At 34.0% G+C, this 14,463-nt stretch overlaps 2 protein-coding genes across 2 annotated transcripts; one reads left to right on the plus strand and one right to left on the minus strand.

Annotated features, from left to right (window-relative positions):
• Positions 1-1,014: 1,014 nt before the first annotated feature.
• Positions 1,015-3,010, minus strand: LOC120199646 (probable LRR receptor-like serine/threonine-protein kinase RKF3). Its single transcript, XM_039200684.1, has one exon. It carries the CDS (start codon positions 2,912-2,914, stop codon positions 1,103-1,105), a length of 1,812 nt encoding a protein of 603 aa, XP_039056615.1. The 5' UTR covers positions 2,915-3,010; the 3' UTR covers positions 1,015-1,102.
• Positions 3,011-6,902: 3,892 nt separating this feature from the next.
• Positions 6,903-8,339, plus strand: LOC120199476. Its single transcript, XM_039200535.1, has 2 exons — positions 6,903-7,035; positions 7,513-8,339. The coding sequence occupies exons 1-2, from the start codon at positions 6,903-6,905 to the stop codon at positions 8,337-8,339; spliced, it is 960 nt and encodes a 319-aa protein (XP_039056466.1).
• The last annotated feature ends 6,124 nt before the right edge of the window (positions 8,340-14,463 follow it).

Raw genomic sequence — 14,463 nt, forward strand, 5'->3', positions numbered from 1 at the left:
AATTGGCGCATATTCAGTAAGATCATCACTGCTATTTGTTTGGATGTGTTGAACCGAGAGATTAATATTGAAGCGATTATTATTAACGCAACGTGTATTGTTCTAAACACTAAAGTGACCGATAGGGATTGATTCAAGTAGTAAGTAGCTTGATATCGTTTAAGCAAAGTCTCGAGTTAAAGTCTTTGTGAATGCAGAAAATCCCTACAGGGAAACTCACCCATCAAAGTCAGGTGAGCGACGCGAGTCGGTCCGAATTAGTCAAGACGGAACCTTGAAACCGCGAGGACAACCAAGAAAAACCCTAAAGGGTTATAAACTTCTGGCCAATAAATCTTTTTAATTAAACATTCTAATATTCTGGCCAATAAATCTTTCTAATGCTATTCAAATGATCGTTTCCGGATTTCATGAAGCTCTAGCCATTTGTACAGACAAAGCCCAAGGGGCTTTCATTCCAAGTAGACAAATTTCGAACAATATGATTATTTCTTACGAAATGCTTCATTCTCTCAAGAAGAAACGTTCAGGTAAATAAGGTCATTTTGCTCTTAGGTTTGATTTGAGTAAAGCATATTATAGGGTTGAATGGTCTTTCTTGGAAGGAATGGTGTTGCAATTGAGGATCTCTCGACTTCTTTTATCATATGCGTCAAAGGCTTATCTGCTAAATGTAGCTAGTCGAAGGGGGAATGCAACATCTTGATTTTTCAAACTGATTTTTCTGAGTTGGATGACTGAAAAATCTTTTCAAGGATTAAGGTATTCCTTTGACCCATTAGGAGCCGTGGTTAATTTGATTAAGTTTAATGATAGTTTAATTTAAGATTAATTTAAATCAAAAAATGATAGTTGAAGTATCAAGGACCAATTTATAAAGAGATCAAAAGTTGACTTTAAGACGCTTCTCACAATCCTATCATCAACATCCTTCCCCAAATCAATTTACGTTGCAGAGAAGAAAAAGATGTTGATATACCGTACACCTTTAAATATTTACAAATTGTATGCCCTATATCGATTGAGTTTAAACGAATCTAACTTGATTGTAATGTATCCATTGTATCAGTATATGCAATTCTGCGTTTGTTGAAGAGCTCAATCAGCTTATTGTGTGCTTATGAAAAACTTCTATTGAAGACCCTGAACTTGTACTTCCCTTCTTACCGACCTGATCCGAGCCGTGACATTCTATAGATCTCTCGATGTCATTGATACGAGCAACCAGCGGAATCGGCCGTTCAGGGATCGAGGGAACAGAAACGTCTGTTTCCAACATTTTCACAACCTGATCCATGGATGGCCTGCATTGTAACTCCGGATGAGAACAAAGAACCGCTACCAACACATGTTTCTCTAGAACTTCTGGCGGCCCCAAATCCGGCATGCCGGCTTCGATAACGTCCAATGCTTTGTCGCTCCTCACCAACGACCAGGCCCAATCAGCCACAACAGAGGGGTGGTTCTCATCACTCATGGTGAACGCCTTTTTTCCACTCAACAGCTCAAGAAGTATTACACCAAAACTATACACATCGCTCCTATCAGTCAATTGGCCATACAGTGCATACTCAGGTGCAACATATCCCATTGTTCCAGCTACCCTGGTAGTCAAATGTGATATCCCTTCCGGCGTAAACTTGGCAAGTCCGAAATCCGCGACCTTGGCCTCAAACATGTCATCCAAGAGTATATTACTTGCTTTGATATCCCTATGAATGATTGCCGGTTGTGCCCCGTGATGCAAGTAAGCCAACCCTCTCGCTGTCCCTAACGCAATCTTCCGACGAGTTGGCCAACTAAGTCTCGCTTTCGTCGGACCGAAGAGGTGATCATGCAAACTCCCGTTCTTCATTAAATCACACACGATTATCCTCTGATGACCGTCTGATGGTGTCGTAGCGGTACAATATCCTCTTAAAGCAACGAGATTCACATGCCTAACACTAGCGATAACCTCTACTTCGTGCTCGAAATTGGCATCACCGACGGCGGAACAGTTCTTGAACCTCTTGAAAGCAACCCCAGAGCCATCGGGTAAGTGGCCTTTGTACACGTTCCCATAGCCTCCCCTGCCTATAATGTTATCTATGGAGAAATTCCTTGTAGCTTCCTTAATCTCATCCAAGGTAAACTTAACCAGATTAGTACTTTCAAGATTCTGAATTCGATCCCTCGTTTTCTTCTTTGAGTCTTGATGTTTTCTATAAAGAAACCAAAACCCAAGGATGAAAACAGCTAAACCAACCCCAACCCCGATTATTACACCCCAAACTACACCTTTTTGCTTACCCTCACCATTCCTGCTATCACTTAACCTGATTGAGAATAAACAAATGGCTGTATCTTCATTTGTTGGTCCAAAATGATTAGCAACAGCTGCTGCATAAATAAACGGGTAGGCCGTGCAGTCGGACACGTTGGCAATCGAATTGTTCGACCAGTACAAAGCTTGCAAATTGGACAAGCTTCTAGTACATGAAGCACAAGCAGGACCACCCAAGGACTGATTACAGCTTAAAGCCACGTCGTTTAAGGTGGTGGTCGGGACGGAAGCTTCGAATTCGGACCTCGTGGTTAAGTCCAAGCAGCCTTGGGAGATCCAAGCGGTTTGGAAACCGCATGAGGAACGGAGGTTGAAGTTTGGGAGGAGAGATTGATAAGATTGCCAACAGGAGTCGGAGGAGTTTGAGGGAGGAACGAATGAACCGGTGCGTTCAAGGTAGTCGGAGAGAACAAGGCGGAGGCCCTGGAGGAGGAAGTTGCAGACGCCGGAGGTGTTGAATTGGGGCCTGTTGGAAAGGGCGGGGCGGAGGATGGTGAAGTTCAAGGGGCATGGTATGGTGCCGTTTTGAGGAAAGCAAAATGGTAAAAAAGTTAAGATTATGAAGCAGAGAAGATAGCGAGTGGACATTTACTATCAAGTTTCGTGTCTGGGTATAACCACAGCCTGAGAAACGTAAAATAAGTGGCTGAAAATGGCTCTCAGAGACACCGGGGGGGGGGGGGCGGAGAAACAAAGCAGGCGAGTTCGCGGAAGCTGAGTGGTGTTTTAAATCTATTCATTTGTCAATGATAATGTGGTTGGATTGGTTTTCCACGTTTCGGGTCCAATTTGGATTGCCTAAAGCTTTGTTTTCTCCTTTTGTTTTTTCCACTTCTTAAAATCCAACTGGGTTGTCCTTTTAGCCTGTGATTATATTTCAACTTGTACATAAAATAACTAACAATGGCTTCACCTGTAACACCCAGAAAAAAAAAAACCCTGTAAATAAAACATATTAAGGCCAACTAATTCAACCACTTGAGAGACAATTTTTGTTGGATATTGGTGTTTTGGCATGGCCAAACATCATCTGACATCCTCATCCTGGTGACTGTTATTTGTCCTTCAACCCCAGGGTCACTTGGCTGACTCACGAAACTTCACGAGGAGGTAAGACAAATCAATGTGATTGGTTCGAAGTTATTTTGATATTATTCTCATAGATTAGCTAAAAGTTTGTATTTCTTCTTTTCTTATTAAAATTATTTATTTGAGTTGTTTATGTGTACTCAAGTTTTTATAATAATAATAATATTAACATGTATTCAAGTTTGATGGAGTTGCATGAATCATACGATCTCAGTGGTTGAGAGATTATTGTTATATAACCTTCAAGGCTAAGTGTGATTCATGTTGAAATGATGTACAATGTTAGAATTTAAAATATAATTTTATTTTATTTCATAAATTTAAAATATATTAAAAGTATAATACGAACCAAATGATCTTAATAATTAAAGGGATTGTAATATCTTTAGAGGTTTAGATTCAAGCATCAACAATTGCACAATATTTGAGTGTTCATTAACAAATAATTGAGAATCTTTTATATTTATTCTACCACTTGTAATTTTCCTATGTTAATATATATATATATATATAATGAAAATTTGCATGACATATTATAGGCTGAATACGACCAAATAAAACGAAAAGTATATGTTTAATATTTAATTTAACAGAATTCTTATATTGATATTTTTCATTTTTGATATTTAAATTATCAATTTGTTTTAATTTATTTAAATAAGTTAATTGCATTTTTATGAGTAGATGAAAGTTTGTTGATACATTAAGAATTGTAATTTGTAATTTTTTTATTTTTTTATACTTTTGGTTATCAAGAATTTTTCATACCGTGATTTAATGATTATTTTGAATTTTATTTGTATTTACCCTAACTAATTTATTAATTACATGCAAATTTTATTCTCACATACTCACAAAACGTATCTGATGGTAAATGCATAACATTAAATAATTATATAAATAATTAAAATTAAAATTATTTTTTATAAAACATGATTTTGTTGATTATCGAAATATTTTTTTGATAAAGCGCATAAACTATATTTTTAACAAAATTCAAATGGGCCTAGAAGCTTGACCCAAATGACAATAGTGAAAGGTTTTTTTGCACAATTGGCAAACCCGGAAATTGTTTGGCCCATTACGACACTCTCGTTTTTATTTTACAATCTATGACAAATGCTATAGTATAGGGGAACTCGTCACCTCGAAGTGATGAGTTCCGTTGGATATATTATTTTATTGGTCCCAATTTAGTGAGCCCAACGTGAACTATTATATTAATTTATTTAATGGGACTCGGCACGTCGAGATGACGAGTCCCTAGAGAAATTATTTAAAAATAATAATTTAAAATTTTAATTAAAAGTATAAATTAATAAAAAAATGTGAGGTGACGAGTTCCTTTGAATTCAAATAAACTAATCGTTTAGAGCTGTTGGACAACGGACAATAATGGTTAGTTGTCAACGATCAACAATGAAACTCGTCATTACGACACTCTCGTTTTTATTTTACAATCTATGACAAATGCTATAGTATAGGGGAACTCGTCACCTCGAAGTGATGAGTTCCGTTGGATATATTATTTTATTGGTCCCAATTTAGTGAGCCCAACGTGAACTATTATATTAATTTATTTAATGAGACTCGGCACGTCGAGATGACGAGTCCCTATAGAAATTATTTAAAAATAATAATTTAAAATTTTAATTAAAAGTATAAATTAATAAAAAAAATGTGAGGTGACGAGTTCCTTTGAATTCAAATAAATTAATCGTTTAGAGCTGTTGGACAACGGACAATAACGGTTAGTTGTTAACGATCAACAATGAAACTCGTCATTACGACACTCTCGTTTTTATTTTACAATCTATGACAAATGCTATAGTATAGGGGAACTCGTCACCTCGAAGTGATGAGTTCCGTTGGATATATTATTTTATTGGTCCCAATTTAGTGAGCACATCGTGAACTATTATATTAATTTATTTAATGGGACTCGGCACGTCGAGATGACTAGTCCCTAGAGAAATTATTTAAAAATAATAATTTAAAATTTTAATTAAAAGTATAAATTAATAAAAAAAAGTGAGGTGACGAGTTCTTTTGAATTCAAATAAACTAGTCGTTTATAACTGTTGGACAACGAACAATAACGGTCAGTTGTCAACGATCAACAATGAAACTCGTCATCTCGATGTAACAAATTATTTTTTGAAAAAACGAGATTACCGTAAGGGGCCAAATAATTTTTAGGTTTGTCCTATTGGGGTAAAAAAAACCCTAGTGAAACACAACTGAGCCGTTTTCTTTTGTAAAAAAAAAACCCCATTGTTTGCACCTTCCATAACATCTTAATTTTTATATAAAAAAATAAAACTTAAGACTTATTTTATATATAAAATTTTAAATTTAAATTAGTTAAAGTTTACATCATATTTTACAATATTTTTATTTTTAGTATAAAATTGCTAAATTTAAAGAATGAATGCAGTCATGTGTTTAGTTTTTTAACATTAATCGACCGTCTGTCAAATGGCAAGCAATGACTGCGGAAAATAATATTTTTCATTTTGGTGGCATAAACAGCTAATTTATAAGACAGGGTAGAGGAAAAGGAACAGTAAACTATTTCGGCTAGTGTGGAGCACAAGACCGAGCATTTATTCCAAGCACAGGAAGTCGAAATAAAAGAAAGGGCTCCTTGTCCAAATGTTCTCATCCGATCATAGCTGTTCCTAGTTGCTTCTTACTATTTATATAATAGCCGTTAATTAAAGTGTAAACTAATCAGTTGATCATTTAACTATTTAATTTTTTTTATTTTTGTCATCAATCTTTTAATTTTTTTAATTAGACCACTTAACTATTTAATTATTTCAATCAAATCACTAACAGTTAACAGTTGACTGACGTGGCAATTAAAAAATTTGGCATAATTACATATTTAATCCTCAATATTTATATATTCTATTAATTTAGTCCTAAATTAAATTAAATTTAATAAATTAATTATGCAATCATAATCTAACATGTGTCAATATATTACCATGACATGTGTCATTAATGACAAGTCGAGCAATAAGTTGAGTTTAATGAGCAACGAGCCGAACATCAAAAAATTTTAACAAGCACGAGTCAAACATTGCCCAACTCGCGATCGACTTGCTCGATAAACACCCCTAATATGGATTAAAGTAATCCCCATTAATTAGATGCAACCCTCGATGATAGATAGACAATACCTATATTAAAGAGTTTATAATAAACTAACAGTAACTAAATCCCAACCAATCTTCACCTAACCTAATAGGTTCTTAATAAAAATCTAATATTAGATTATTAGCTTTTAACGGTCTAGTCTCACCTTTGTATAATTTGATTAAATTGGATACAAGAGGTTTAATTTCTCATTCTCTTAAGCTTAACATTTAATTCTCTTAAGCTTAACATTTATCAATCTCAGATTTATAATTAAGTGACTAACTATGTTAGAATATATATAATGTAAAATACTATCATAAAGTATATCATTATTCGCATGATGGCGCACTGTTGCAGTTTCCTCTCGATGTACGTTAGCATAGGTCTGATGGAAACTGAGATTCTGCAGCCGTGTTCTCTACGAACTGATCGATCTTTCTTCGATTATTCTCCTTGTTCATTCAACTCCAGTTGTATAAGATTCATTTGATCTTCAGATGGATTGGCGAAAGTTATTCTCTTGCTCTGTTGGTAATCAATTGCAATATTCTCCCCCAAATTCGTGAGATGGGACTCCGACCGTTCACCCCCCACCCGAAGTGTTCGAGGAAGGTACAGCTGAATGGAGACTCTCTCTTTGTTGGGCATTTTCTTGGAGCAGCACCAAAACTCTCAACTCTTCAGCAGATAATCGACAATCTATGGAAAAAAATCCTTGCAATGTGCTACTATTCAAATCAGCTACGCATATAATAATCTTTATCTTTTCTCCTTCAATTCTGAGAAAGATAGAGATTGGGTAATGGAGAATGGCCCATGGCATAATTACAATAAACCCTTGATGCTTAGGAAATGGGAACCTAACATGTCAAAACTGAATTTTGACTTATCCAGAATCCTTATTTAGGTTTATTTGTTCAATGTTCCCCTTGAATTGTTCTCGAATGTAGGCCTTAGTTATATCGCAAGTGCCATAGGTTTCCCTCTTTCCATGGATTCATTCACTGCAACTAAAACTAGGCCTGAATTTGTGAAAGTTTGTATTGAGATTGGGGCGACTGATACAGTTCCTAAGTATATTGACGTTATCCTTAACAATGGTCTAACAGTCACAATTGTTGTTGAAGTTCCGTGGCTCTCTCCCTATTGTAACTTCTGTAAAGTGTTTGGTCATAGTACTAAAGTATATAAGCATAACACAAGTTCTTCCCAAACCTCTACTCTTGTTTGGAGGAAAAAGGACCTTGCCATCTCTTCTTCTTTGGCTCCAGAGACAGTTAGTACTGATGATAAACAGCCTCTTAATTCTGCAGCAATTGAAGTGACTGAGCATAATCCTTGTAAGGATATTGTAGCAGGAAACCTTTTATCAATAGACCCGCCCTCTTCTTCTATCCTGGTTTTAAAGACATATTTTATTGAGGAAGAACGGAACCTAAATTTTATAGTTTCCGATTTGACTGTTAATCCCTCTTCTAAGGATAATGTGGCTGAAGAAACTGCTGAGATACCTGATTTGTTAGGTAAAAATGTTGATAGCATTTCAATCCCAACAACTGGTAAGAAAGGAAGACGAAGGCTACCAAAAGTAAACAAAGGCTTAACAAGTTCTGCCAATCGTTTCGATATTCTGAATTCAATTGACGAGGTTCATCCTTCATTAGACAATCAAGATAAAAAACCTAGAGCAACAACCTCAGGTGTAACTGAACTAATCAAAGAGCTTAAACTAAAAAAGAAGACTCACATTGACAAGTCCAAGAGTTATATAGTTTGAAGTAAAGGAGGGGACTTGGCATTCTCTTCATAAGGTAAATGATCATCTCCTTCTTGAATGTAAGAGGGTTAAACAAACCCTCTTAAACAAGGCAAAGTCATTAGAAGGGCTGCCAAATATAAAGTAGATATTCTCTATTTGATGGAAACTCGAGTGAAAGCTGAAAAATCAGCTGACATCTTAGCATCATCCTTTGAAAGTTGGAATTATTTCAATAATTATGATCACGTGGAGAATGGAAGAATTTGGGTTTTGTGGAGAAAATGTATTGACCTCACATTATGTTATGTTTCGGCTCAAAGCATCACAACAAAGGGAATGTTTCATGAAGATCCTTTCATTATTACTGCAACTTATGGAAGTAATAACGGAATCACAAGAATGATCTTAGACGTATTGAATCTAACTACTGTAACCTCTCGTGGATCTTGGGAGGTGATTTCAATATCATCTTGCATAACTTTGAGAGCTCGGATCATGAACATATAGGAATGATTTCTTTCTCAGATATGTTAGAGTTTCAAGATATTACTCAGGATCTTCAATTGCAAGATCATCCTTTCTTTGGCCCCACATTTTCATGGAGTAACAAACAAAGTGATAATTTTCTAGCTCGCAAACTTGATAGAGTTCTAATCAACCCGTTGTGGTTTGAAACTTTCCCTCACTCTTAAGTGGAATTCATGGCACCTGGACCTTCCAATCATTGCATGGAAATAGTGAAGCTTAGTAAAGAAGTCCAAATCAATAGACCCAAACCGTTCAAATTCTTCAATTGTTGGGACCCTTTCACCCGAATTTTCTTGAAATTGTTAGTCATTCATGGAATATGGAGACCGAAGATAATTCAATGACAACATTATTCATTAAACTCAAACGTCTCAAAGTAAGTCTTAAAAATCTCAAAAAGACTACTTTAGTGACATTTCGATATGCGTCTTACAAAAACGAGAAAAACTTGAATTCCAGTAAATTCTTACATTAAAAGGATATGAGCCTATGGAGAAAGAGATATGAATACATAGAGAGTTCAAATCCTTAGAAGAAGCACAGTCAATGTTTTTGAAACAAAAAGCCAAAGTGCACTGGCTAAAAGAAGGTGACAAGTGTACCAAATTTTTTCACTCAGTCATTGCTATTAAAAATAAAAGGCAGACCATAAGGGTGTTGGTCAACAACCAGGGGGAAAAACTTGAATCTTTTGATGACATGTCCTTGGAAGTTATTGATTATTTCAAAATGTTGCTAGGATCCCCTGATCCTAATGTTAAAGCAAGTTTGCCTTCTCTATTAAAAGAACTGATTCATCCTATTTCCACTATTTAAGAAAAGGAAATTCTTGTTAGAGATTTTACCAACGACGAGATTAAAGATGCCATTTTCAGTCAAGGTAATGACAAGGCTCCAGGCCCTGATGGTTTTACTTCTCTCTTCTTCAAAAAAGCATGGACTGTGTTTGGTAAAGATGTCATTAAAGCTGTTAAATTTTTCTTTCAAGAATCCTTTATTCACCCAGCTTTTAATTCGACTATTATTGCTTTAATTCCTAAAATGCCAAATCCTAGCAAAGTTTCAGACTTTCGTCCTATATCTTGTTGCTCTGTGATTTACAAGACCATCACTAAAATTTTTGTCAATAGGATGACTTCTTTGCTTTCGAGGCTTATAGCTCCAAATCAATCTGTTTTTTCAAGAGTAGAAGTATCGTCGACAACACCCTTCTAGCCCAAGAGATCGTTAAAGGCTATGGGAGGAAAATCATCTCTCCAAGGTGTGCTATGAAAATTGATCTTCAAAAGGCTTTCGACTCTATCAATTGGGGCTTTATTTCTTCAATTTTAAAGGCCATGGAATTTCCCCCTAAATTCATTTACTGGATTACTACTTGCTACTCGGATGCTAGATATTCCATTGATTTCAATGGAAACTTGATAGGTTATTTCAAAGGTGCCAAGGGGATTAGACAAGGAGATCCTCTTTCTCCCATATTATTTGTTATGGTAATGAATTTTCTGTCCAATATGCTTAACACTACTGCTAATAAGGGGATTTTTGCTTTCCATCCAAAATGCAAGAAAATAGGGCTAACTCACTTGTCTTTTGTCGATGACTTACTAATATTTTGCAAAGGTAATTTACAGTCGGTAATGAGAGTCATTACAGTTCTGGACAGCTTCTATGAGTTATCTGGGCTAAAACTAAATGCAGGAAAATGTGAAATCTTCACTGTTGGTTTATCTTATCAATCTCTTGATACTATCATTAGCTCATCTGGCTTTAAACATGATAGACTGCCTATTCGTTACCTGGGAGTTCCTCTTTTCACCAAGAAGCTCTCTGATAAAGATTGTCAAGCCCTTCTCGACAACATCAAAAATAGACTTCATCAGTGGTCTAGAAAAAATATGAGTTATGCAGGTCGGATTGAGCTTATTAAGACGGTTTTATTTAGCGTTACTAACTATTGGTGTAGGCAACTTGTCTTACCCCAATCCATTATCAATTAAATCGAGCAACTATGTTCGAGATTTTTTTAAGGGTTTAGATTCACCTGCTGCTGGAGCAAGAGTGAACTGGTAAAAATTTGTAAGCCTAAATCCGAAAGAGGTCTGGGTATCAAGGATATTAAGTGTTGGGATTCTGCATGTTTAATTTAACAGATCCGAAAACTGCTTGCAGGGGAAAGTTCAATGTGGGTAGCTTGGACGCACAAATATATCATCAAACATAACGATTTTTGGACTATGGCTGAACCATTGAATTCCTCTTGGTGCTTCAGACACATGCTGAAAATGAGAAGCACGACCATACCTCTGATTGATTTTCCTTCTGCAATTAATACGAAATAAATTTGGGAAGGTATTCGGTCAAAAGACAGCAAAGTTACTTGGGAAAAACTGATATGGTTTCCCCTTCATATTCCGAAACATAGTGTGATTTCTTGGATGGTTTTATTGGATCGACTCCCCACCAAGGACAGATTGTAACGATTCGGACTGGTTATTAATACTGACTGCATTTTCTGTTCCGAATCTAATGAAACTCGAGATCATCTTTTTGCCAGTTGTTCATGGACAACTTCTATCTGGAAGTCTCTTCTTCAAATTTCAAGCTTGAATATACCACCCTTGAAATAGTACAATTTGCTGGAATGGGCAGCTACAACATGAAAAGGTAAATATCTGATTTCTTCAGTATTGAAACTTTCTTGGTGTGCTTATAATTACATAATATGGGAGGAAAGGAATCGAAGAATCTTCATAGGGAAATGCAAAAACGAAGAAGAAATTATTAGCATCGTTAAGTTGATTGTGGGAACTGTTTTAAGCAATAGGAATGTTAACAGAAATGATAACACAAATTTAGTACTATGTAATCAATGGGGTATAGTTTAATTTTTGTTGTATATAGGTTTCCCTATTTTGTATCCTATGATTTGATTGTTTTGTAAGCAGTTCTATGTTTTCTTGGGTAATTAAATCTAATTATCCAAAAAAATATTAAGTGATCAATTATGTTATATGTTTTATAGGTATTAAAGTGTTATAAAATTATAGTGTATATATCATATATTGTATTTATAAATCGATGAAAGACAACGTTATAAATACTCAATAGATTGACTTAATATTCATTCTATATAAAGAGAAAAAAGTTAACTCGTATTACTTTTATTTGATTTATAAATCGATGAAAGACAACGTTATAAATACTCAATAGATTGACTTAATATTCATTCTATATAAAGAGAAAAAAGTTAACTCGTATTACTTTTATCCCGTTAGAGAATTATTATGACGAGAAAATATAATTTCTTAAAAGATCATAACAACACAACAAAAGAGAAAAAAGTTAACTCGTATTACTTTTATCCCGTTAGAGAATTATTATGACGAGAAAATATAATTTCTTAAAAGATCATAACAACAACAACAACAAAAATTAATCAATCAATTAATTTAAATATACTTCTACATCTAATATTATATCTCGACGATGACTTGAAGCAAAAGAATTCGTTGATGCTGCTATTCAACATTCATCTCGACTGAAAAATTAATCGGTCTTGTTTCTAATTGTTGGGTTTGGACAAAAAAAAAGTGACACATATTTCAGGTCTGTATAAAGAAAATTAGTATTGGGCCTGACCCATTAACATATCTATACCTACCTTGATTCATCATGAAAAAAGGTCAGAAAATCTTTACACACAACCAAGACCAAGTAACAATGAGAGTACGAATCAAGTGACCTCAATGGTAAAAGGATTATCGTTATTTATTGAGGTATTGAGTTTCAGCACATAAATGTCAGGGGTGTGAGCAGTTAACGTTAAATAGTTTAGAATTTTCATTAAACATATACTACTTTATATTTACCACATATTAATAAAAAAAAAATAACAAAAGAGAGACGAGATAAAGAAAGAGATGGGAAAAGTAGGAAGAAATGAGCAGCGTTTTACTTGGATAAAGATGAGAGGAGGAACTTTATAGTTTTATATTTAATTATTGTATGCCATTTTAAAACTTACCTTATTTAAGATGATGTATGTGTGTCATTTCTACCTAACGTAACTAATCAAATGTTCATTTAAAAAGAAAGTGGTTTGGAATTCTGGACAATGGGATAATATTTTACTACAAGTTGGGAACGATGTTGGAAATTAATGAGACCAGCATCCGTCACCTTGTTCCCTTCCCTTCGAGTATGCTGTATGCACACTGTCCAATCACGTTTGTAGGGCTCAGTCAGATGCCATTTAAGATTCCCATTATTGGATTTTTTTAATTAAACAAAAAAGCATGTTTATTGTTATTAATTCCAATCATAAATGGTACGAAAATCACCAAAAATGTGCTTTGTCCTGCTTCACCCTTTATACCTGCTTTGATATGTTTCAATTTAAGATTATGAACTCTGAATTCAGTTAATTTACATACAAATTCAGTAAATTTAAATTTTGAATTCTAATAATTCTAACCAATATTTTCCTTAGTATCTGATATAAATATTATCAACCATTTGACAATGAACGCTCAATCATCATGCTACAGTCGCTGGTGCTCGAACCCGTAACTTCTAGAAAAAATAACTATTTCTTTAACCACCGAAGTAAGTTGGTTCGTGCCTCTTAAATACTCTATTTTAAATCGAATAAATTACTTTATATAAAAAATAAAAATCCTTTATGTTTTCTAAAATAAGTAACTAATGACAATTAATCACTACATAATATTTTTTCCATTAATTTTGTATAATTTTAATTGAAATGATAATAAATTTAATCCTTGATATCTTATAACATATCAATTCGATTTAAATTCTAAAAGTTCAATAAATTTTGCTCTCGACATTTATAAAATATGTAAAACATGTGTTGATTTTCTAGAATAGTGATCAAATTAATGGCATATAAACATATAAATTTTTAGGCTAATTATGTTATCATATCAGTTAAAATTATGTGAAGTTTATAAAACAAAATATTGAAACTTGTCTTTTAGGGTTATGGATGCATGAAATACTCAAACTTAAAAAGAAAATCAAGTAAACCCTAAATCTTTTATATCCAATTAAACCCTCAAACTGAGAAATTCAACCAATTAGACCTTCAAACCAAGGAATTAGATCAATTAAGCCTTTTGATCAATTTTGATTATTAAATCTTAATAATTTCTTTATGAGATATTACTATCACATGACACAATGTGGTTCCGCAACATGGAGTTTATAGATTTTTTTTAGATATTGAAATTCTAAAATAAATTGAAAAAAATCTAAAAGCTATTTAATAAATTTATAAAAATATAATTTGACGATATCGTGATATGATATATGATACCAACTAGTTTGAAAAATATTAAATTTAATGATTAGCATTGATCAATTAGATGAATTAATAAAACTTTAAAAATATATGATTCAACTAGATGAATAAATTTATAATGTATTTGATTTTAAGCCAAGCCAAGAAAATAGTTGGGGGGTAATAATGGAAACTAGAATGAAGTTCACTTAAGCACAAACAAATAATTTAAGCCAACCCTGTGCCATTGTAATTATATCCAAGTTTTTTTAGGCGTTTTCCGATAAATCACCTATATCCTATATATTTCCCTGT

Source organism: Hibiscus syriacus, unplaced genomic scaffold, assembly GCF_006381635.1.
Source record: "Hibiscus syriacus cultivar Baekdansim isolate YM2019G1 unplaced genomic scaffold, ASM638163v2 tig00005459_pilon, whole genome shotgun sequence".
Classification (NCBI taxonomy): Eukaryota; Viridiplantae; Streptophyta; class Magnoliopsida; order Malvales; family Malvaceae; genus Hibiscus; species Hibiscus syriacus.

Excerpts from the sequence above, each read along its gene's own strand:
- LOC120199476 (XM_039200535.1), top strand. The coding sequence starts at position 6,903 with ATGGCGCACTGTTGCAGTTTCCTCTCGATGTACGTTAGCATAGGTCTG. Across the intron at positions 7,036-7,512 it reads TTGTTCATTCAACTCCAGTT|GCCTTAGTTATATCGCAAGT; the intron begins GTATAAGATTCA and ends TCTCGAATGTAG.
- LOC120199646 (XM_039200684.1), bottom strand. The coding sequence starts at position 2,914 with ATGTCCACTCGCTATCTTCTCTGCTTCATAATCTTAACTTTTTTACCA.